This window comes from Enhydra lutris, unplaced genomic scaffold, assembly GCF_002288905.1.
Source record: "Enhydra lutris kenyoni isolate GAN:26980312 unplaced genomic scaffold, ASM228890v2 scaffoldscaffold54, whole genome shotgun sequence".
Classification (NCBI taxonomy): domain Eukaryota; kingdom Metazoa; phylum Chordata; class Mammalia; order Carnivora; family Mustelidae; genus Enhydra; species Enhydra lutris.
In genome coordinates, this window is record NW_019154138.1 from 9,881,927 (window position 1) to 9,904,257 (window position 22,331).

General features: G+C 53.6%; 2 protein-coding genes across 2 annotated transcripts in view; one reads left to right on the forward strand and one right to left on the reverse strand.

Moving 5' to 3' along the window:
* Positions 1–8,408, reverse strand: part of LOC111157412 (cyclic nucleotide gated channel beta 1) — a 61,118-nt gene extending 52,710 nt beyond the window's left edge. Inside the window, exons 1-10 of the mRNA XM_022518793.1 lie at positions 8,244–8,408; positions 6,141–6,198; positions 5,773–5,845; positions 4,850–4,970; positions 4,718–4,760; positions 4,483–4,519; positions 2,511–2,586; positions 2,195–2,228; positions 1,648–1,831; positions 756–831 (exon numbers count right to left, since the gene is read on the reverse strand). Coding sequence (XP_022374501.1) covers positions 756–831; positions 1,648–1,831; positions 2,195–2,228; positions 2,511–2,586; positions 4,483–4,519; positions 4,718–4,760; positions 4,850–4,970; positions 5,773–5,845; positions 6,141–6,198; positions 8,244–8,408 — 867 coding nt within the window. The remainder of the gene's footprint in view (positions 1–755; positions 832–1,647; positions 1,832–2,194; positions 2,229–2,510; positions 2,587–4,482; positions 4,520–4,717; positions 4,761–4,849; positions 4,971–5,772; positions 5,846–6,140; positions 6,199–8,243) is intronic.
* A 4,669-nt stretch (positions 8,409–13,077) lies between these two features.
* LOC111157433 (testis, prostate and placenta expressed) lies at positions 13,078–20,904 on the forward strand. The gene is made up of 8 exons (XM_022518831.1): positions 13,078–13,093; positions 13,818–14,042; positions 17,951–18,012; positions 18,280–18,454; positions 18,846–18,907; positions 19,130–19,194; positions 19,780–19,812; positions 20,874–20,904. Exons 2-8 carry the CDS (start codon positions 13,820–13,822, stop codon positions 20,902–20,904), a joined length of 651 nt encoding a protein of 216 aa, XP_022374539.1. The 5' UTR covers positions 13,078–13,093; positions 13,818–13,819.
* The last annotated feature ends 1,427 nt before the right edge of the window (positions 20,905–22,331 follow it).

The following is a 22,331-nucleotide window of genomic DNA, read 5'->3' on the forward strand; positions in this document are numbered from 1 at the left end:
AGAGAGAGACAAAGCATGAGCAGGGGGAACAGAAGAGGAGGAGGGGCAGAGGGAGAGAAAGAATCTGAAGCAGACTCCCTGCTGAGCTCAGAGCCGGAAGTGAGGCTCAATCCCATGACTCTGAGAACAGGACCTCTGCTGAAATTAAGAGGTGGCTGCTAAACCAACTGAGCAAGCCAGCACCCCCAGGTGCCAGGTTCTTGGAGAAGGAAAGGAAGAGGTGCTCCCCCACCTACCCATGTAAGAGTCCTAGCTTCTCAGAAATGCACAGAGGGCCCTCTGTTTTCCTGCAAGCCCCACTTCTTCCCAGAACATTCCAGGCCTCTCCTGTCTCTGGCCCTTTGCATATGCTGATCCTTTGCCTGAGGGCTCTTCCTACACTCCCCCTCTTCACTTTTACCCACCCCCATCCTACTTCCACCTCGGGTCTCAGCTTGCAAGCCACCTCCACCGGGAAGCCTTCCTTCATGTTCCTGGGAGGCTCCTCCACTGCACCCCGCATCCTCTCTGCTCCCTCCCCTGACTATGACCCCTGGTTAGTAAGGCTGGGCCAGCACTTCTCAGCCCCATGGCCAAGCTGCCCCACAGTGTGTGTGGAAGAAATGTGAGCCAAGCAGATGGGCAGATTGCCTGGGCTGCACTCCCACGACAGGCTCCCTCCTTCCTTCTATGTCATCCATCTGAGCTCCCAAGACCCTTTCCACCCCGACCGAGGCCCTGCTCCGCCCGCCCCACTCCACCTGCCCCACACAGACCTGCTCCCCAGCCTTCCCGTGGAGCGTGGGCTGCGGCAAGGCCCTCTCCAGCCTGAGCAGGAGCCAAGCCATCAACCTGCATGTGGGAGAGAACAGGCCATGTCTAAGCGGCAGGGCTCATGCAGAAACTGAGACCAGAGCCGGGTTCCCACCACGGCAGACAGCGAGCCCAAGGGAAGGCAGATCAGAACCCAGGTGTCCAGCCCCAAAGACCGTAGCCCTCCGCCCTGGCGTCCCTAGGCCAGCCTCTGGGACTGCTCAGACCCTGGCAGGCAGCCCCGCAGCCTCCCACCCGATCTGGAGGTGCAAGCCGGTCTCTTCCCTGCCCCCAGGGTGGGAGCATTTGGCCACACCTGCCCCGATTTTTAAGGCACGCAGCCTTAGGCTCAGCAGCTCCAGTTCCTTGGACTGAGCTACAGATGGACTTGCAGGTGAGCCAAATGATGCTTGTACAAGGCCACTGAGTGCAGCAAGAGTGGAAACAAACCTAAATGGCCAGCAAATGGCTAAAGCGAAGCTGGTGTAGCTATATGATGGGGCACCTGGAGGCTGCTGAAAGAGCGAAGCAGGCCCACGTGCACAAGACCACCTCTAAGAGACACTTTCCAGTGAAAGAAACGACATGTGGAGCAGTCTATAGATTTTGCTGTTGTCTGGTACGTTTTCAGCTACAGGAGAACTGGACCCCCTGGCCTGTGTGTGCAGGCAGAATGTGTTGGGTGACAGTGGTGGACAGGGCTGCCCTGGGAAGGACTGCTGGAAATCCCTTTAAATTTTCCCCCAGGGGGATATGTTTAATTTAAAAAACTAGTTTGGTAAAGTGTTGGGTGTGGGTCTGGAGCAACGTACTGGTCCTGCTCCCCAGGAAAGGTGCAGCATTTGGGGGACTCACCTGGCAGGGTCGCTGGGGGACAGCAGGGAGGAAGCCTGGGAGCTGGGCTGGGGCTCTGAGGTCAGCTCCTCCTTGGGCTCCGGGGGGCCCGCCGTGGGCATGCAGGGGCTCTCTGGGGCCTGCAGCATGGGCTCAGTTTCCAAGGTCGGTTCTGGGTTCTCCACGCAGTGGGGAGAGCAAGAATCTAAAAACGACAAGGCAGGGCTCCATGTGACCCCTCATGGGCACTGGGGGGCCAGATGCAAGGCCCCAACATGACTGAGTAGGGAATCCCTTGGGCCCACTCCAACTACCCCCTCATCCAACGGACATGGAACAAAGACTCAGAGAGCTCAAGGGACTTGTCTGAGAGCTCGCAAGACCTTCCCACTGGCTTCCCAGCCTGGACTGGGGAGGGGTTCCGAGGCCCCCCACAGCAGCCCACTCCTGGAGAGCCTGGGTGATGGCTAAGATCCTCCCCCAGGATCCCTCAGGCCCCAGCAGCACCCCAGCCCAGCCTGTGACCATGCTGGGTAGCCCATCCCAGATCCCCTCCCTGTACCTGGGCCCAAGGCAGCATCGTCAGGCTCATCTCTCCAGTCCTAGAGCAGAAACAGGGAGTGGGGGCATAGAACAAAGCAAGCCCTGTGCATTCCCCCCGCCCCGGCCAGCTGTGCCTAGGGCAGGTGGGGCAAGGGGCTCCATCCTTCCCTATGAACCCCCCTTGCTCTTTTGCAGTCACTCCTTTCCATCCAGAACCCTCCAGGGAGGACAATACCCCCTCTATGTGTCCCAAGGGTGAAGACAGCCTGCTGGGTCCTTCCTGGGGCCCCAGAAACCCTCCCAGGTGGTCATCTGCCTGCTCCCCCTTTTCATTGACTTACCTTGGAGGTTTTGGGGGGCTGAGGCAGCACTTTCTCCAGATTCTGCTCAAGCCACCTGAGCAGCCAGTGTCCAGACCTGCAAAGGGGCCAGAGGTCAGTGGAACAGCCTAATCACACTGACCTGAATGTCTATTGGAGTCCCAGGCTTCGACCAGCCCTTCCTCACCTCTGGTCCCACTGTGCACAATGGAGACCCTCTCCTGGATACTCTGGAAGGGCCTAGGTTAAGCGGGGAACTTCCACCAGCCTCAAATTCTGACCCATGCCTGGACCAGGCCCGGAACAACAGGCCTAACCCTGGCCACCTGGGCAGCAGGTGAGGAATAAGGGCTGCCTGGGAACCTGAATGCAGCATGGGGGAGGGGGGTGGGGATGGCAAGTCCCTGTGCCTGGCCCAGATAAGTCTGGCTCCACTGGTCTGGTAGCAGTGCAGTCACACAGGGGCCGATACTTACAAGGGCCTAGTTTGAGTTTCATGCTGTTGTCACCACCTTAAACTCAATCTTAAACTTAAATTCTTTAAAATATTTATTTATTTGTTTATCTTAGAGAGAGTGAGAGCAAGTGCACAAGCATGAGAGGCAGAGGCAGGAGAGAGAATCTCAAGCAGACTCCCCTCCGAGTGTGGAGCCTGACACAGGGCTTGATCCCACCACCCAGAGATCATGACCTGAGCCAAAACCAAGAGTCTGACACTCAACCGACTGTGCCACCCAGGTGCCCCAAACTCTTACTAATTTTTTAAAGGAATCCTGTCTTTTAATTTTGCACTGGGCCCCACAAATTACATAGCTGGTCCTGAGGCAAATGAGTCCCAGATCTATCTGGCCTCCATGGGGCAGCCCCTCCATCTGGGAAGAAGGGAAGCTCCCTGTTCCTAGGGGAACGCATCCTCCCAGGTTGGGCCCAAAAGAGAGCTGGCAAGCCCTCTAGGGACCTTCATCCTAAATGGCTTTATTGGTCTTGTGAGTCAGCAGAGTGGCCCTGGGGACACCTGAGCTGGGCAGCTTCCAGGAGACAAAAAGAAATAGCCTGTGAACTAGAACAAAGAGTGAATGAATGGAGTACGTTCATTCATTCATTCATCCCCTCTGTGCTGAGTCCCCTCTTTATGGCAGGCACGGTGCTGGGTGCAGGGGGAGGGGGGTTCAACAACAATAAGACAAAAGCCTCTGCCCTCAAGAACCCAACAGTCTAACAAATGAATAAGGGGAGGAATGAATGAATCAATGGGGTGAATAAGGATGAATGCATGACTCTGGGATTCCAGCAGAAATTGCGAACTGGAGGCTTCAGGCTTACTTGGGAGGTCCACAGGGTCCCAAAAAAGTTTCAATTAGTTGGCAACAGCTAAAAATTAAGGATTACATAAAAACCTAAATTTCTAGCTTCTCTTGAAAAATTAGAGGGTCTGTCCACACTGGGACTGAACTCCTCCAAGGCACGGGCAAGAGGGGCTGAGTAGGGACCCGCATAGAGAAGGCCGTGGGCTCCCCTGTTTGACATAGCCCTCACCCAGCCGGCCATTGTCCTTGACAAGAGAGCCAGCTGCCCACCTTGATCAAGTCTGAGAAGTCCAAAGCTATTGCCAACTGTGAGGCCAACCTGGGTACCTCTGTGTCCCCCACAGCGGCCCCAGCCTTGCCCTTGGGCTCCACACGACACCCATGTACACCAGCCCATCTATGAGAACCCATTCTTGCCTCTTCCCCAGGGCCCCTCACCTGGGGATCCCCCAGAAATCAGGACAATAAACACAGGGGAACACAGGGCCCTTTGGCTCCATTTTATGGATGAGAAAAGGGAGGTCCAGAAGAGATGAGAGGCAAGTCCAACATCACACACTGAGGTGGTAGTGGACCCTGCTTCTGAACCCAAGACCCTCAGCTCTGCACACACGGCTCCTCCCACTTCACACATTACACATGAGGCTCAGGGGCTCCCAAACCAGTGCTCAGGGATGGGGACTCACCTGGTGTCCTGGGCCCCAGGGGCCTCCATGAGTCCATCTGCAGAAGAAAGGAAGGTGGTCAGCAGCAAGAGGCCCACTCAGACCCCCTTCTCAGGTCAGCCTCACTCAAACCCAGGCTCAAATCTGGGGCCAATCTGCTGAGGGTCCCCCACCTGTGGGCTTTCTGCAGGGGCAGGGCCCACACCAGGCTCCCCTAGTCCCATCCCCGAAGAGCCATCCCACCTCCTGGCCTTACCTGAGCCCCCAGTGTTGCACTGCCCGGATGTCTGTGCTCCTGCCTGCCAGGACAGATGGACAGATGAGGACAGAGAGCCCAGATGCAACGGCCTCCCACCCCACCCACCTCAGCTCCCGGCCCCAGAAGTACCTGACTAGGACCCTCTGGGCCAGCAGCAACGCTCTGGACGGGCCCACCACTGGGGACCGGCTGTGGGACAACCTTCTCCATGCCCTTCTTGAGCCAGCTCAGCACAGAGCTGCTGGAACTGCTGAGGGACAGAGATACAGACCTACCCGCCAGGCCCACAGCCCCTCCCTGGTCCGAGGGGCCCTCCACAGTGTCTTAAAGAACTCAGTTTGAATCCCAAAAGCCTATCTCCCAACTCTGAGACTTCAGATATGCCACCTTCCCCGAGTCTTGTGTCCAGCTTGGAAAATAGGGGACACTGCACCTTGGCGAGACCAGGTATGTCCAGGGCCATCCTGAGCCCACCCCTATCAGATGCTGGGTACAGAGCAGCCAAGTTCTGTCATCCTGCTTTCCCCCTAACCCTGGCTCCAAGGGGTCCCCTCCTATACCTGCCACACATCCTGTGCTCCAGAGGGTTGAGGGCTTCCTGTGGGGTGCTTCCTTGTGGCTGAGGCTGGGTAGCCTCAACAGGAGGGTCACAGACTCACTGCCTGAGGCTAGCCCCCCACAGGTAGGCTCACTTGGATAAGCGCTAATGGTCTAAAATGAGCCAACTTGGAGACGTCATCTAAAAGTCTGGATTTCTGGCTCAGTTAGGAAAAGTGGGAAGCTCTGGCTGCACTGCATATGCATTTCCCCCAAGCACTGAGGACACTCTGGCCCCTTCTCACTGTTTCTCTTGGTCTCACTGTCTACCTGGCCCAGGAGCTCCCTGCCCTCTGCCTGAGGCTCCCTTCAGCCAGTTTCCAGGATGTTCTGTGCAGTTGCCTGTGAATGACTAAGACCTGAGAGCAAGGCTGGCCCCCACCCCCAAGTGGCTCCCTAGTTTTGGGGGGGCGGTGAGGCGCTGGCCCCCAGGAGAAGGAAGGGCGGTGTGGTACCTGTTCACTTCAGGAACCACAGTGACCTGGGCCTGGAGGGATGTAGGCGAAGTAGGGGCAGCCTCCTGGATGTCTGGAAAAGAGTCCCTCATACTTTAGATCTGGAGCTTCAGAGTGGTCCATTTCTACCCTGCTAGCAAAGTCAAGGCAGAGGCAGGGGAAAGGGGAGAGCCCCAAGGGAGTCAGAAGGGCAGGCTTCCAGCTCAGCTCAGCTATAAGGTCCCCAGCAGCCCAGCCCTCAACTTCTCTGAGCCTCAGTTGCTTAGTCTGTGAAATGGGCCCGCCAGCCTGTGGATGGGGCAAGGTCCAGAGGGGGAACACACTCCTCCCGGCTGTCCCGCCCACTGACCGGGGCTTCCAGCACTCACCCTCAGGGCCTGGGTCAGCTACAGCCAATTCCTCTACCCCCAAAGGCTCCTCAGGTGGCTGGAAGGTTCAGACAGGACCATGTAAGCCCTCAGTGAGACCAGCCTGGTTCAAACTGGGGCAGCCCCTGACCCACCCGCAAGGGACTCCCTCACCCCACAGGACCAAGCCGCTCTGTTCTCACAATCGTCCCAGTAAATCCTGTCAGCTTCAGCTTGGTACACTCCCTACCCAGAACCCCAAGGGGCCTCCATCCCAGGTGGGGCCCTCACCGCGCCCCCCATCAGGGTAGCACCCCGGGGCCTTCCACATCCCTCAGGAAACCGCCCCACTCCAGCGGCCGAACAGGGAGGAGGGCTGGTACAAACTGAGGTGGGGGGAGCTGAGCAGACCCCTCAAATCTAGCCCACGGCCAAAGCTCTCTTCCTCCTTCGCACCAAACCTTCCACTACACCCCCCCAGCCCCCGGGGGCATTCAGCACCTGCCAAAACCTCTTATCTGCTTCCATGGCTGCTGCACCTACGGCTGCGCACGCGCACTCACGTGTACAGGCGAACCTGAGCGCGCACGCAGAGACGCTGACACGGGCGTGCTCACCGTGACATGTAAATGTATGAGCTCCCGTAAATCTCCACATATGTGCAGAGGCATGCGTACATGAGCACATGCGTGTATACAGGCAGTAACACAGGGTGTAGACACACGTGAACAGACACAAAAACAAGTTTATCTGCCTGCACGTGCATGTGTCCGCACACGTGCATTTGCACTCGCATGTGCATGCATTCCTCACCACACAGGTGTGTGCAAACAGGCACATGCAAACCTATTCATATATATGTGTGCAGGTATGCAGGTGCACACATGTGTAGATATCTGCAAGTATCAGACACAGACACACAAGTGTGATCATGTGCACACACAGATATTTGCATATACACACAGAAACAGATATTTGTGTGTATACACAAGTACATATATGTACGCTCAGTCACATAGACATGGGCTTATACACACACATGCACTGACACAGACATGTCTTCATGAGCACATCCTTTCACGTGTGTATTAACACAAACACATATAGATGAACATACATACACATGTACACCTGCACACACAAAGGTCTGCATCTGAACACGCATATGTGAACAGGCATGCACAGACGTACAAAATATGTACATGCACAGACATGCAGATACATATAAACCTGTCGGTACATACATACATGCACAGATACACAGACATGTGCGCAAACATAGGAATACATTCACAGACTCAGAAACGTTTGCATACACACACTTACACGCTTACAGCCTGCCCCACGTGCACATGAAACTACAGGAACACCGATGCATGTATGCGCATGTGTACATGTGTATTATGTGCACACAAATATGTACACGTTTGCGTGCACACGGCTTGCTAATGCTTATGTATGTGCAGGTATCCCATTAAGGAAACAGGGCACGCACATGTGTGTACACACGTGCACATGGGAATACTATGTGCACAAACCCTATCCCAGGGTAGTCACTGTTTCCTGAACATGCCCTGCACTTCCCAGGACTCACCCTTCCTCTGCCAGGGACACTCCACCCTCTTCATCTCCAGTCACACTGGGCCCAGCCCACCGTGTCTGGGAGGCACTCCCCCACCAGCTTCCACTCTCCAAATTTAAGATGATTCTCTCCCTCTTCTGAGCTCCCGTAGTTCTGCCTGATACACTTGCTTGGCCCTCCTGGGAGGGGAGAGCTGAGCCCAGCGCTGGACGCCCTGGCATTTCCTTATCACCTCTGTCTGCTGTTAGAATGACCTGGCTGGTACTTGTCTACTAAGCCCCTGGGGGGCGATGCCTTATTCCTCATCAGGCTCCCTGCACAGCGCACAGGCCTGGCATCAGTTAGAAGCTAAGTCAAATCTGTGTCACTGAGCTTCTGGACTCGTGGTCATCAGGATCCTGATGGATGGGAGGCAGAACTGGCAAGTTTGGATGCGCTCGAGTTCCCCCCCACAATGGAAGGTCCCTGCAGGGCGGCTGACCCACGGTGGGGATCCCCTGAGCCGCGAGCCCAGCAGCCCTTGCTCAGCCTCCATGTCTCACCGAGGATTCAGCCCCTTGCTCAGCCTCCGCCGGGGCTGTTTCAGGTTCTGGCCCTGGTTCCGGCTCCACCTCTGGCTCTGGTTCTGCCCCCTCCTCTTCCTCCAACTTGGTCTTCTGAGGGGTCCCTGGGGGCTGAGGCAGCACCCTCTGGACCCAGCTCAACATCCTGACACCTGCAGGAGATGGGTCCTTAGGCACCCTCACAGTGCCCACCATGGCTCCCACCACTTGGGACCGCTCTTGTGGGCCACACATTTCCTTTCTCTCATTCATCTTTCAAAACATTTCCACAAATTATACCTCCAGGTACTCACCTGATAGAAATACTCAGGCAAAAAAAAAAAAAAAAAAAAAAAGGAAAGAAAAGAAAAATACTCAAGCCAAAAACATGTGTATAAAGAGGTTGGTCACCACAGTGTTACAACAAAAGATGAAAAAAAATCCAAGTATTCATGAGTAGGACCCTGGTTATTGGAAAATACCTGAATGTTCATCTATAAGAGAGACACGTATTAAATAAATTATAATACATCCAATAATGGAATATTATGGAGCCATTAAAAAAAAGTGGCTCTATTTGAACTAATATGGAAAGATGTACATGATCTGGACTCCAGTCATGACCAAATTAATTAAACTCTCTGTGCCTCAGTGTGCTTATCTATCAAATGGGCATGTTACAGAACCTATCTTGTGGAGAGGATTGTGAGGATAAAATAAACAGATACAAATGTGACAGGCATACACTGGGAGCTTAATAAATGTTGACTGAGACTCATATTTGGTGTCAAGCAAAAACACCAATTGTAGAATATCATGTTCAGCATGATCCCAATATAAATTTTTAAAGATATATTATGAATTGCATACGAATGGAAATATTTTAACATAAACGTGAACCTATTTTCATGATGTAAAAATGTTTAAGGTGACAAATTCCCTTTTCAAGATGTACTGTCCTACCTTATTTGGGTCCAGTCTCTGGCATCTTTTCCCTTCTGGGGACGGAGGGGCCTCCGTCCTTACAACTAAATCCTTGTGGGCTGGCCTGGCCCAGGGAGCGCCACACAGGTTCCTATGTGGGAACTCCCACCCTCAAAAGGCCCTTCTGAGGTGATGCCCCATATGACAGAGTGCCTCTCTGTCCCTCCTCTGCCAGGGACCCTACTCCCACGCTGAAAAGGACAGGCGTAGGGCCCAGGATCCCTGCCCCAGTGCCCAGCTCCCCACTGCCCCCAGCCATGCTCCCTGCCCTTCTACTCACAGCCCTGACTTCTGCCCCAGCTCCGGCCTCAGCCACCCAGCTCTCTTGGGAGAGGCTGTGGTGAGGGGCAGAGCTCCAGATGGGAAATCAGATACCTGACTCCATGTCCAAAAATGGGAACCTGAGCCAGACGTGAACCCCTCCGGCCTTCCATTTCCTTGCTGGATGGAGGTGCAGACACAGTGATTTCCCAGGTGGGGAGAGCCCAAGATCATATGTTTAGGATGGCGGATGCCACAGCCCCAGGCAACCCCGTGATCCCAAACGGAGCTAAGTGTCGTCTACCCCAGATCACATTCACCTCATTCTCCCACCTTCCAGCAGCCTCAGGAAGGTAAGTGCTACCACTTTATAGCTAAGGAAACAGAGGCACAGAGGGATCGGAAGACTTGCCCAACACCACACAGCTGGGAAGCAGCCAAGCTGAGTCACACTCAGGTCTGCTGGCCTCCAGATGTCCCACGTCTACCCCTGCAGGCCAGTCCCGCAGACCCTTTCCCAGTGGGCAGCACTTCTGGTTTTCTGAACCTTCTGGAAATGACCAGGGAAGCCTTCCCCTCTCCCAACTTTTCTCCTTCCCCCAGATCCAGTCATTTCCTCCCTCATGAACATACCTGCACGTCCCTGCCCACTCCACAATGATAGGGAGGCAAAGGTGGGAAGGGGGAGCTGAGAGTCCAGGGTAACTATGGCGCTGGGACCACCAGCCTTTCAGAATCTTCTGGGAAGCTGGTGACAGCAAAGATTCCTAGGCTCCTCTCAACCCTCTGTGGGACCTGGAACCTGCATGTCACAATCTGCCTTGAGGAAGCTCCAGGTTCCCAGACTTGCCTTATTCTAAATGCCTTGGTAGAAGGAGAGCATAGGGGTCCCACCAGAGGTCCCTCTGAGCCGCGACCCCATCCTAACTTACCCACTCAGATGCTGACCACCAGCCAGGAATCGCCTTCTCCCCACCACTTGCCTCTGGTCTCTCAGACACAGGGCGGATTAGGCAGCAGTGGGCCGTGTGCAAAGGATTAGTAGGTGCCCGACAGAGGTGGGGTGGTGGTGGTGGAAGACAGGAGCTGGACAGCCAGGCAGCCAGCGGCAACCCTCCAGGGGCCAGCAGGGATCCAGGTCCCAGGGAAAGAGCCCCAAGTGGCCCTGGTTGGGGCACCACAGGTTGCCAGGGGACCCAGTGTACCACACACCTCGGCCAAGGCACACTGTGATGGACGGGAGAATAACACCTTTGTGTCCCCGTGTGAGGGAGTGAGGTGCTGGGGGAGCAGTTATCCCTTGGGGCCCTGCACTTGCCCTGTGGCCCCCTCCCAGAGCTGAGCAACCTGGAGGTAGCAGAGACCCTAGGGAATGGGCAGTCGGATGTGCCTGGGGGAGAGCAGGTGCTCTAGGGTAAGGGAAATGAGAACAAACTTTGGCCATACGCCAGCTGGGAAGACCCGCATGTGCGAATATATGGAGGTAAAGAAGCCACACTCAAAAGACACCGATGAGCCATATAGATGAAGCTCAGAAGCGGCAAAATTAGCCTGTCTTGTCTACGGCTACGAATACAGATGTAAAGCGACCAAGAAAAGCAGTGATGGCTTATAGCCAGAGAGCGGTTACCTCTGTGCAAAGTTGGGCTGGGGAAGCTTCTAGGGGCTGGCAGGGCCCTCCCTGCTTCTTGCTTGCTTTAGCTGACATCAATATTTTATTCTTTTTTAAGATTTTATTTATTTATTTGACAGAGAGAGACAGCGAGAGAGGGAACACAAGCAGGGGAAGTGGGAGAGGGAGAAGCAGGCTCCCCGCCAAGCAGGGAGTCCGATGTGGGGCTCGATCCCAGGACCCCAGGATCATGACCTGAGTCAAAAGCAGACACTTAACTGACGGAGCCCCCCAGATGCCCCTGGAATCCGTTTTTTAAAACAACTTACTGAGGTATAATTTCTATGCCATAAAATTCGCCCATTTGGAAGAAATTGACTGAGCGAGGCAATTTGCACCACCCAGACTTAGAACCTTGCCATCGCCCTAATGAGACCCTTCATGCTGGATGGGAGTCACCCCCATCCTCAGCCACAGATCTGAACAGCCACCGATCTGCTTCCCATCCCCCTAAGTGGGCCTCTTCTGGACATTTTCTATAAATGGCTCATACAACACACGGAGTGTTTTTGTGTCTGATTTCTTTCATTTACCGTGTTTTTGAGAATCACCCATGTGGTACCATGTATTAGGACTTCATTTCTTTTAAATTCCTGAATATTCCTTGGTGGGGATATACCACAGTGTAGGAACGGACACTTGGGCTGTTCTCACCCATCGGCTATCTGAAATCATGCTGCAGTGAATACTTTCATGCCAGCTTCTGTGTGGTCATCTGTATTTCCCATATGCTTGGGAAGATTCCTAAGTGTAAAATTGCTGTGTTCTGTGGTCATTTTATGTGCCATGTTTCAAGAAGCTGCAAAGTTTTTGCAAAGTAGTACCTGTTGTCTTGGCCTGAATAATAGATCGTGGGCTCTCGCATCATAAATTATTAGTTACGTTATATATTTACGCACTTGCTGCATTTCGTTGTATTTTATAACTTAAAAAAAAATTAACAACCAATCAGGGGTGGGGTGGTGGGTAGAGGCGACTGTGGGAGAGTTTTCTCTAAGGGGTGGGGCTCGGGGATGCTGCCTGCAGGGTGGGGAGGGTGGGAGCCCTGAAGGTGGAGCCACGAGGGAGCCAGACCCCACATGACCCTTCCAGGAGGCATCTGCCAGGACCCAGGAATCTCCGCACCTGGGCAGAGGTCTGTGGAATATATGCGAATACAGGCAAAGGCATTAGACTCTCCCCAGGTCTCCCCACCTGGGGCCTGCCGCCGCCAATGGCTGGTACCAGGGTGGTGGGCAGGCACCGGGGCTTTCGGGTGCTGGGCTTAGCCACTTGTGACCTCTCTTTCCTGGAAAGGAGGGAGGGAGGCTGCAGGCCCGCAGGGGGCCAGGGCTAGAATATCACCTGCTAATCCCTACCCCTGCTGAGGCCACCACTCTCCCTGATCCCTTTATGCTGACCCTGGCTACTGGGCACTGCTAATCGCCACCCCCTGGAGACCCAAGGGCTGGGGGTGGGGGGCAGGGCAGTGCCCTCTTCTCTTGGTCGCCTAACATGGCAGGGCCTAGGGTCTCGCCCAATGTAGAACCTTGGGGCCCAGAGAGAGACAGCGATTAGCCCAGGATCACACAGCAGGCCCTGGCTCGCCCTGGCAGGGCCACCTCCAGGGGGTTCCACTTCCCATCTGACATTTCTCAACATGCCTGGTTTGTTCTAAGGCCTGGGAGACGGCAACCTTCAGGAAATCCGAAAGCGGGAGCCAGTGAGCAACAGCCCAGGTATCTGGCTCCTCTCCAGCGTTGCCGAGGAGTGGGCGCCCTCACAATCAGGCGGCAATGGGCGTTGTCTCTCTGCAGAATGTTCCTTTATTCTCCTACTGTATAAGGCACTGGGGCCAGCCCATCTCCCTGCCTCTTCTCCCCACTGAGTGGTCAGGAGAGCAGGAAAGCCTCACAGGCCTGTGTGCCTGCAGACCAGGTAGCTGCAGTTGGGGGTCCAGGAGCAAGGAGTCCTTTCCCCCCTCTTCTCCCTGCCCCACTTCCCTGCCCTCCCTGGGAAGGTCCACCCCCTGAGACAGCTTCCCTAGGGCCAGTCCCCTTGCTCTCTCCCTGCTCCTCCACCAACCAAGGTCCCGGCTTCTCCTGCTCACCTACCACTCACCTCCACCTCCCGCACCAACTGGGTCAGGCATGAAGCAAGCCGACTCCACAAATTCTCACTCAAGTTTCAATGACGGACAAGCCGTGGGAATAGCCACTCTTTAAAGGGAGGCAAGGAGCAACCAGGAATGCTTTCCTACTTCATATCTCTCATGCCTCGCCCCTTATTTAAAACTACCCTATGTCTCCCTGTAGAATTTTGAGTAAATGCCAGATACTTTCCCTAAGGCCAGAAGTCCATAATTAGCTACTCAGAGGCAAACGGAGCTAAATTCTGAACCCACTTGCCGGGGCTGCTTCCCGATCACGATTTAAGAATAGACTCCCATGCGTCTGCTTTTAGGCTGTTCCGGCCCTGCACACCCTGTCCTGACCTGTCAGAGCCCTTAGCCAATCACATGTGTGCAGGGGGCGGGGAGGTGAGTCTGAATGTCCCTGACTCCGCAGGGGGAGTCCCCAGCTCTGGGGAGGAGTGTTGGGCGAGTAGAGAAATCGGCAGCGGCCAAGGTCGTGTCACTCCATAGAAGAGTGTTGGGTCGGGGTGTCTCTGCTCCCCAGCCATGGCCCGCATCATCGACCTGGTGCCCTGGGACGACGGCTCCACGCACGTGTACGCGTCCCCCGCCATCCTGCTGCCGGTGGAGCGGCGGCGCAACGCGCTGGCCGGGGTGAAGCAGCAGCTCTACCACCCCGCCCTGCCCAGCCTGCGCCGCATGGACATGGACTCGGTCAAGGCCTGCCTTTCCGACGAGCACTGTCGGTGCTCCACCTACTGCCGCAGAGGTCGGGCCATCTGGCTGCCGCTGGCCACCTGGCCCTCCCTGGGCCTGGGGCTGGGCAAGAGGTGGGGGTGGGGGAGCCAGGGCGTGGATTCCAGGAGAGCTGGAGGGGCCGGGCATACCCGCCCAGGTCTCAGCCCTGCTTCCTTATCAGGAAAATGAGATAACAGGGCCTCCCTCTTATTATGGTGAGATTAAAACCAGCTGGGAGAATCAGGGAAGGGAGGGAAAAAGAAAACGAGATGAAATCAGAGAGGGAAGCAAACTGTAAGAGACCCTTAGTCATAGGAAACAACCTGAGGGGGGCTGGAGGAGAAGGGGGTAGAGGGATGGGGTCACTGAGTGACGGGCATGAAGGAGGGCATGGGATGGGATGAGCACTGGGTGTTACCTACACCCAACGAATCACCGAACTCTACCTCAGAAACTAATAATACACTCTGTTAATTAATTGAATTTATATAAATAAATGACAAGCTAAGAGAAGCACTTAGAGACGTGCGGAGGCCAGAGTATGTGCTTAAGATTAAGGTATCGGTATCGGTGGTTACTCACAGAGAGAGAAGTGTGCAGAAGTCAGCCGTCGGGGTAGTAGGATATCGTAAAGTGACAGCTTCGGCCCCGTCTGCTCTCCATGCGGAAAAGGAAGAGAAAGACCCTCCTCACACTTGAGAGTGTGGACAGGAGAATCTTTGGGCTGAAGAGGCCGAATGCACCCAAGGAATAGCCCTTCATCCATTGAAAAGGTTGGGTGTGGAAGTGGGGGTATCTGTGAATGAATGTATGAATGAATGAATGAATGAATGAATGAATACACCTTCATTTCAGCACAGGTATTAAGTTCTTACTTTGTGCCTGATGCTGCCCCAGAGGGAGGGAAACAGAGGGGTCAGCATGCACAGGGGGCTGGAGGGGAACTACTGCCTCAGGTGTTGGGGGAACTCAAGGGGTTTGGCTGGGCTGAAGGACAAGGCTGGGGCAGCAGCAGGAGCCGGGGCTGGGGACAAGGACACTGCTGCTAAGATCAGGGAGCTTTGGAGGCAAAGGGGACCCTCTGAAGACTTGAAGCAGAAAAGAGGTCTGTGCATCCTGGGGCGGTGGAGGGGATGGAGGATGGCTCAGAGGGACCAGAGGTGAATGGGAGCTGGGGGATATGACACTGGGAGGGACCACAGTCTTCAGGAAGGAATAACTGTGTTTTGGCCACTAGAGAGGGTTTGGGAAGGTATTTAGGAGAGGAAGGAACAGGATTTGGTACTGGTGTGGGTGAGGGGCAAGAGTGGAAAGTATGGAACGAGACCCAGGTTCCAGCTTGGGTGACAAGTAGGGTGAGGGTGTCAGGGATGGCATGGAGATCTCCAGAGGTCTCACACAGAGCCCTAAAGGGCCTAGATGGGAAATGCTGGAGGTGGGTAGGGAAGCAGTGAGGAGGGAGGGATGACAGGTGAAGTGGAGCCCCTACGCCTGGCCCTCTAAGGGGGAGCCTCCAGCCATGGGGCCCCAGCTAACTGCGGCGTGGGAAGGCTTAGCACGCTTCTTCCAATTTCCTGGGTTCTCTTGGAAGCCAGGAATCTAGATCTTTAGAGAAAGCTCTTGATTTAGATATGTATTTTACTGCAGGCATATGCCTTATGTAATAAAAGCAGTAGAGTCACGGGTTCAAAATTCAAAATGCTATACCAATGTACATCTTAATATCTCCCCACCCTCCGCTGACTTACAGGTAACCTGCCAGTTTCCAACGTATCCTTCCACTGTTTACTAATGCAAATACAAACATAACATTCTTTACTCCCCAACCTTTTGTTATGAAGATATTCAAACATAAAGAAAAGTTGAAAGGATATACTGTGGACACCCGTGCCTTCCAACTGCTTCAGCTAATCCATTACCATACCTGATTATTCTCTCTCTAACACACACATACACACACACACTCACATGCTCACACACACTACAGCAAGCAGTTCCCAGGGACAACAACCTCCTGTATGATACAATACCACCATCACATCTAGAAAAGTGAACAATAGTTCCATAACACCTACTCTTCGGTCCATATTGAAATGTCCCATGGGGTGCCTGGGTGGCTCAGTAGTTAAGCCTCCGCCTTTGGCTCAGGTCATGATTCCATGATCGTGGGATGGAGCCCCACATCCGGCTCCCTGCTCAACGGTGAGCCTGCTTCTCTCTCCCCCTCTGCCTGCCACTCTGCTTACTTGTGCTCTCTCTATCTCTCTGTCAAATAAATAAAAAACTTAAAAAAAAAAATGTCCCAAGTGATCCGTAAAGATGTCTCATAGCTTTAAGATCCTTCCGGAACCAGACTGCAGTCTAGGATTGCGCATCCCAGCTGGTTGCTATGTGTCTTGTTTTAGTCTGAAATAGTCCTCCCACTTTCCATTTTCCCCTATTATCAACTTTTTTTTTTAAAGAATTTATTTATTCATTTGACAGAGAGAGATCACAAGTAGGCAGAGAGGCAGGCAGAGAGAGAGAGAGAGGAAGAAGCAGGCTCCCCGCCAAGCAGAGAGCCCGATGCGGGACTCGATTCCAGGACCCTGAGATCATGACCTGAGCCGAAGGCAGAGGCTTAATCCACTGAGCCACCCAGGCGCCCTCAACTTTTTAAAGTTCAAAATAGTTACGTTGTGGACAGTCCCACGTTGTGAATCTGAGTGATCATTTCCTTACAACGTTGTTTACCTTAATTGTTTTCTGCGAACTAGAAACTAGATGTAGAGGCTTGGTTAGCCAGGTAACGTGTTGCTGACCAGAATCTTGCATGGGGGATGCATGCCACGTTTGCTCTAATACTTGAGCGGGAGATTCATAATGTTATTATCCCGCTGTCGTGATGTGAAGTGTGATGACTTGGTCACGGTGGTGACCTGAATATATTCTTCTCTGCCTCCAATCACCTGTTTTAGGCGATAAAGCAAAAGGTAGTGTACAGCATATACCCTTGTGAACCTTGGAGGTTTCGTATGGAGAATTTCCTCTCTTTTAAGTAGCTTCCTAGTGAAGATGTATCAGAGCGTTTTTAATGGGTCCTTTCTAATGACAGACCCTTGAGCTGCTCTGTCATTCTCTGCTACCAATAATGCTGAAATGGGTAGATCTTTTGCCCATCTATTTCCTGGTTGTACACCTGTCATATGGGATAAATTCCCAGAAGTAGGACTGGAGAATCCGAAGGTATGTGTATTTATACTTCTGGTAGATAATGCCAATTGCTTTCCATAGGCTGGAATCAATTTATACCCCCTCTGGCAATGTTACGGCAGCGGCCCTGTTTCCAATAACCGCACTAACTTTTGGACAGTTTCCAATCTGATAGGCAACTATTGGCATCTTAATGTAGTTTGAATATGCATTCATCTTATTGTGAACGTGGCTGAGTGTCTTTTCATGTGTTTTAGGGACCATCTGCATTCCTCGTGTTTGTGTGTGAATTACCTATGCAATGGCTCGCTCGTTCTCCTTTTCTCCTCTTGATTTCTAGGAACTCTTTAAGGAAATTGCACCTCATTAAAATAAGTGGAAATATTTTTTTCCCGTTTGCCCTTTGACTCCTGTGAGTTTTGCCAAGCAGAAGTTTGTTTTTATGTAGCCAAAGTCATCAATCTTCCCTTTTCGGCTACCGGACTGTGAATGAGCTGGTATGGCCTTCATCACCCCAAGGTTACAAAGGAACTTACATGATTCCCTCTAGTACTTTTATGGTTTCATTTTTCTTACATTGAAATCTTTGATCTACTTAAAGTTTATCCTGCTGTAAAAGTAAAAAAATCTATTTTATCTTGGGTTTTTTTAAGTTGTCACATATTTCCAGGAACTTTTAAAGCAGTGTGGGCCAAAGTTCTCCTGAGTGGGGGAGACACTTCTTCTCCCTCTCTCTCTCTTCTTCAGATGACTTTGACAATGCCTACTTCACACTTTTGGGTGTCCCCAACAAACCCCTGCAGTGCTTGGTGAGTGTCCTTTACATCTGGCCCTGGGTTGGCTCAGGGGAGAGGGTGTGAAGGTCCTGCCTGTGCCCAGCCCCAAGTACCTGGGGTTCTTCACCTGCCTGCTTGGGCCCCTGCGTCCTTCTGATGTCCTATAAAGGGCTTCAGGTTCTCGGCAGGAACCTGGGTCGGAGGAGTCAAGTTGTCAGCCCCCGGCTATGGGATGGTCTGGGTCGAAACCCTAGGCTTCTGCAAATACCACTGCGGTTCTGACTCCCATCCCGCTGGCAGGACGTCACGGCGACCGGCCAGAGACTCCGCAACAGGTGCCGCGAGGGAAAGCTGGTACCCATCGTGCCGGGCATCAAGCGGGTCGACTGGCCCTGCTTCACGCGCGCCATTGAGGACTGGTCCCGCTTCGTATCCTCCGCCGGCGAGTTCAAGCTGCCCTGCCCGAGCAAGAGGGGTCAGTCTACCCGGCGCGGAGGATGCCCCAGGGTGGGAGAGGCCGGAGCACAAAGTGCGGGCAGGGGGCATCGGACGGACTGGGGCAAAGACGGCGGGGAAGCTGAGAAGCTTCTGGGGCACTTAGAGCGGGCAGGACCGAAAGGGCTAAGGGAAAAAGAGGTGGGGCTCTTCTTGGGGAGGGGGCAGGGGCCAGATCCCGGCCAGAGGGAGCCATTGGGGAGGAGGCTGAGCGTGCCGCGGACTGGGACTCTGGGAGCCGGATCTAGAGGCGGGACTGGCTCACCCAACAGGTGTGGGCGTGTTGGATCCAGGGGCGGGGCTCAGGTAAGAGCAGGGGCGGGGCTTGTTCGGGGAGGGCTGGGGGCTGGAGAAGGGTGGTGTCTCCACAGTTGAGAGTTTCAGTGGATATGCTGTGCGGTACTTGAAGCCGGAGGTGACTCAGAATTGGCGGGTAAGGAGGGCTGCGCGCTGACCTGTCCCTGGGGACCAGGCGGTCCGGGAGGATTGACTAACAAGTGGTTGGGGTAGGGTGAGGTGGGGGAAAGGACGGTCAGAGCAGGGTTTCCCAGTCCCCAGGAACAAGATCTCTGGCAGAGAGCGCTGTGGGGGGCGGGGGAAGGGGTCAGTGTTCCCCTCGGCTCACGGACCCCCCCATTCCTCTGGCCCGGACCAGTACTGTCTCAACCAGAACCCCAGCCTGGACCGCTATGGACAGAAGCCCCTGCCTTTCGACTCCTTGTAAGTGACGCCACAGGCCTCCGGGGCCCCCATACCTGGAAGAGGGAGGATGGGGTCTTGGTCACTTTCCTCGGAGCACCTTCAGTGACTCTTGAAAGTGTGAGTCCGGGGCGCCTGGGTGGCTCCTTGGGTTAAGCCTCTACCTTCAGCTCAGGTCATGATCTCAGTGTTCTGGGATAGAGCCCTGTATCGAGCTTTCTGCTCAGCAGGGAGCCTGCTTCCCCCTCTCTCTCTGCCTGCCTCTCGTCTACTTGTGATCTCTCTCTGTCAATAAACAAAATCTTTAATTTAAAAAAAAAAAAAAAGAAAGAAAGAAAGAAAAGAAAGTGTGAGTCCCGGGAGAACTGCCAGGTTCCAGTACATCACAAGGAAATTGACGTTTCAGAATGAATAGTTGTTTAATCAAACAGAGGGTCCTGTCCTCCAGTCCCTGACAGCCCCACCTTTCCGAGGGGAGGCCTTAGGTGGGACCAGGATGGAATGTCATCCTTCTGGTGGGATGGTGCCTCCCGAGATGGGAGTGAGGTTCCCGAGAGGGTCGACCTTCCCCACCTTGGGCTCACCTTCCTCATCCCTTTTTCACAGGAATGCTTTCCGACGCTTTGGTTCAATCTACAGGTAGGGGAACGACCCTGCTCCTGCTCCACACCCGGCCACTGTGGGCTCAGGAGACTCTCAGACCCCTCTCTACCCCGCCTGGCACCAAGGGATTGGTACCTCCTAAGTGACATCCAGGGGGCCGAGCTGCTTCCCTCCAGAGAGATCCACCCCAGGCGAAAGTGCACCCTACTGGGAGTTGGGGGGGAGCAGAGTTAGTGTCCCACCCAATTTGGCTCAGACTAGGCCAAAAGGAGGAAAGCTCACCAGGGAGGAGAGCAGGGGCCGATGGAGAGAACAGAGAGTTTGCCTTCTGGGATAGGGGATGCAGATAGGTCGGAAGGGCTGAGGCTTGTGTTCCAGTGGGAAGGTACAAGGTGTATGGTACTCAAACATCATTTGGCCATATCCCCCTTCCCTCCACAGCAGCAGTACCACACTCCAGGGTGTCCCCCGAAATCACCAGCACAACCAAGCCACACCTTTATCGGTGCTGTTTCAGGGCCTAGGCAATCCTTCCTTCCTTCTGGAAAATTCCTCCTCACCTTGAAAGCCCAGCCTAGGTGTCCCATCCTCTTTGAAGTCTTCTTCCCTGACCCTCTGCCTCTCCCCTCCAGTTCAAACCTCCTCAGGCTGGTCACCACAACTGCATCCCTATCTGATAGTCCAGAACCTATTGTAATATAATTATCAAGGGAAGGTTTGCCTTCTCCCACCTGCCCTGTGCACACACAGGGGTATTCTTCCTAATATTTTCCTACCATATAATGCCTGCCAGGGTAGGTGCACTAAATGCTTGAAAAATGAGTAAAACAGTGCAGGACTGGGGAATCAATGAGAAAAAAAGATGAAATGAACTGGAAGAGGGGGTGGCTTGAAAGTCAAGCAGAGTCTCTGAAAATATATAAACAAAAGGAACTAGGGAGCCATTGAAGGCTCCGGAGCCATAGACAGGATAGAAGTTGTGTTTTCAAAGCCTTGAGGATAGCAAGATGGGTTTGTGGGGCAGGTGTACAGAAGGATCGCTTGGTTTTCCCCAGGTCACCCTGGAGGTCTCTGCCTCACTCTGTTTCTCTCCACAGTCGTGTCAACTACCTGACCCCCTGGCATTAATCTGTGAAAAGGAAGCCGAGCCCCAGGCTGCTGGGCTATGCCACTCAGGTTCTCCAGCTGGATACAGGGTGTTTTGTGGTACCACCACCTCCCTTAATGTTCAGCCTGAGTGGAAATAAACCCAATAGTAATAAACCAGGCCTCTGTGTGTGTGTGTGTGTGTGTGTGTGTGTGTGTGAGCGCATGCTCTTTGCAGGGACCAGGAGAGGGCTCAGAACCTCAGGAGACACTGTCTTACCTTTACCTGCCCCGCCAACTCCTGGAGGACTGGTGGGGGGCGGAGAAAAATGTCTTATGACCACAAGTAAAGAGTTGGGGGTCTAAACTGGGTCAGCTGGGAGTGAGGTGTAGGGGCAGCCTGGGAATTGGGTTTTCCCTGTGCCCCTGCCCCCTGATTGCAGCCCCACAACTGAGCCCCCTTCACCTCAGACTTTGAACTTGGGCCCCAAAGAGACAAAAGGAGGTTTGAACGGGGTTTTTCGATACTGCTCTCAGAAGCTTCACCATATCTGTATACTCTAGGGGGCTTCCCCGGGCCCAGCAGGCTCCAGGGGCTAGAGGCAGCCTCCAAGCATGGAGCGAGAGTCACCTACTCTATCCATATAGCTTCAGGACTAGCCCTCAGATCTGTCCACCAAACTACAGAGAGGAAGGCATGACATCCTAGGGAGAGTCATGGGCTGTCCTGGGCCAGATATGGAATATCAAAAGCTAAGGAAGCGTATTTCTGGTGTGGCTAGGGAGAGCCAGGACCAATGCATAGCTCGCAGACCTTCCAAATACCCCACTCGCATCCCACTTGTGGGCAGTTTGCAAGGACAGGTCCCAATCTGGGTAAATAGCCACCAAGCTCTAAGACTATTTGAAAAGACCCCTGCTACTAGGACCTGGGGCCTCAGGGATCCTTGAACCTTCTGAAATCACAAGCAAAACTGCATGTCCCCCCACATATATATTTTCCCATGGAGAGGCTCCTTGTTTTCATCTGATTCTTGGGAGAGTCAGTGCCCACAAAGGTTAGGAAACCCTTGACTTACATTCTCCCCATCTTCTTCCACTAAAAATTACTGAGCACCTACTACATGCAAGCCGGGTCTCAGGTAGAAGGAATTTAAAGAATAATACCAGCCTCTTATTTCTGGCCCCTATGTTACACTGGTCAGAACATGTTGCCATGTGACTCATCTCCTCCACGCCTCATCCCCCACAACTACTCTGAAAAGTGACCAGAACGAATGGTATCCTATATCCCAGATAGGAAAACCGAGGCCGAGATCAGGAAGGAGTTCACTTCAGCCACATCCAGAACTCAGGACTCAAAGCAAGTCCCAACACTTGACACAGTGTTCACATACAGTCTGCGATCGATATCGTGGGATAAATCATTTCCCAGAATGGGCGGTCTTTTGTTCAAACTTGGGTAAGAA

Bases quoted from the DNA above. Each gene is read 5' to 3' on its own strand.
- LOC111157433 (XM_022518831.1), top strand. From the start codon at position 13,820: ATGGCCCGCATCATCGACCTGGTGCCCTGGGACGACGGCTCCACGCAC. The intron at 14,043-17,950 runs GTCGGGCCATCT...TCTCTTCTTCAG, and splicing joins CTCCACCTACTGCCGCAGAG to ATGACTTTGACAATGCCTAC. The intron at 19,195-19,779 runs GTAAGTGACGCC...CCTTTTTCACAG, and splicing joins CCCCTGCCTTTCGACTCCTT to GAATGCTTTCCGACGCTTTG.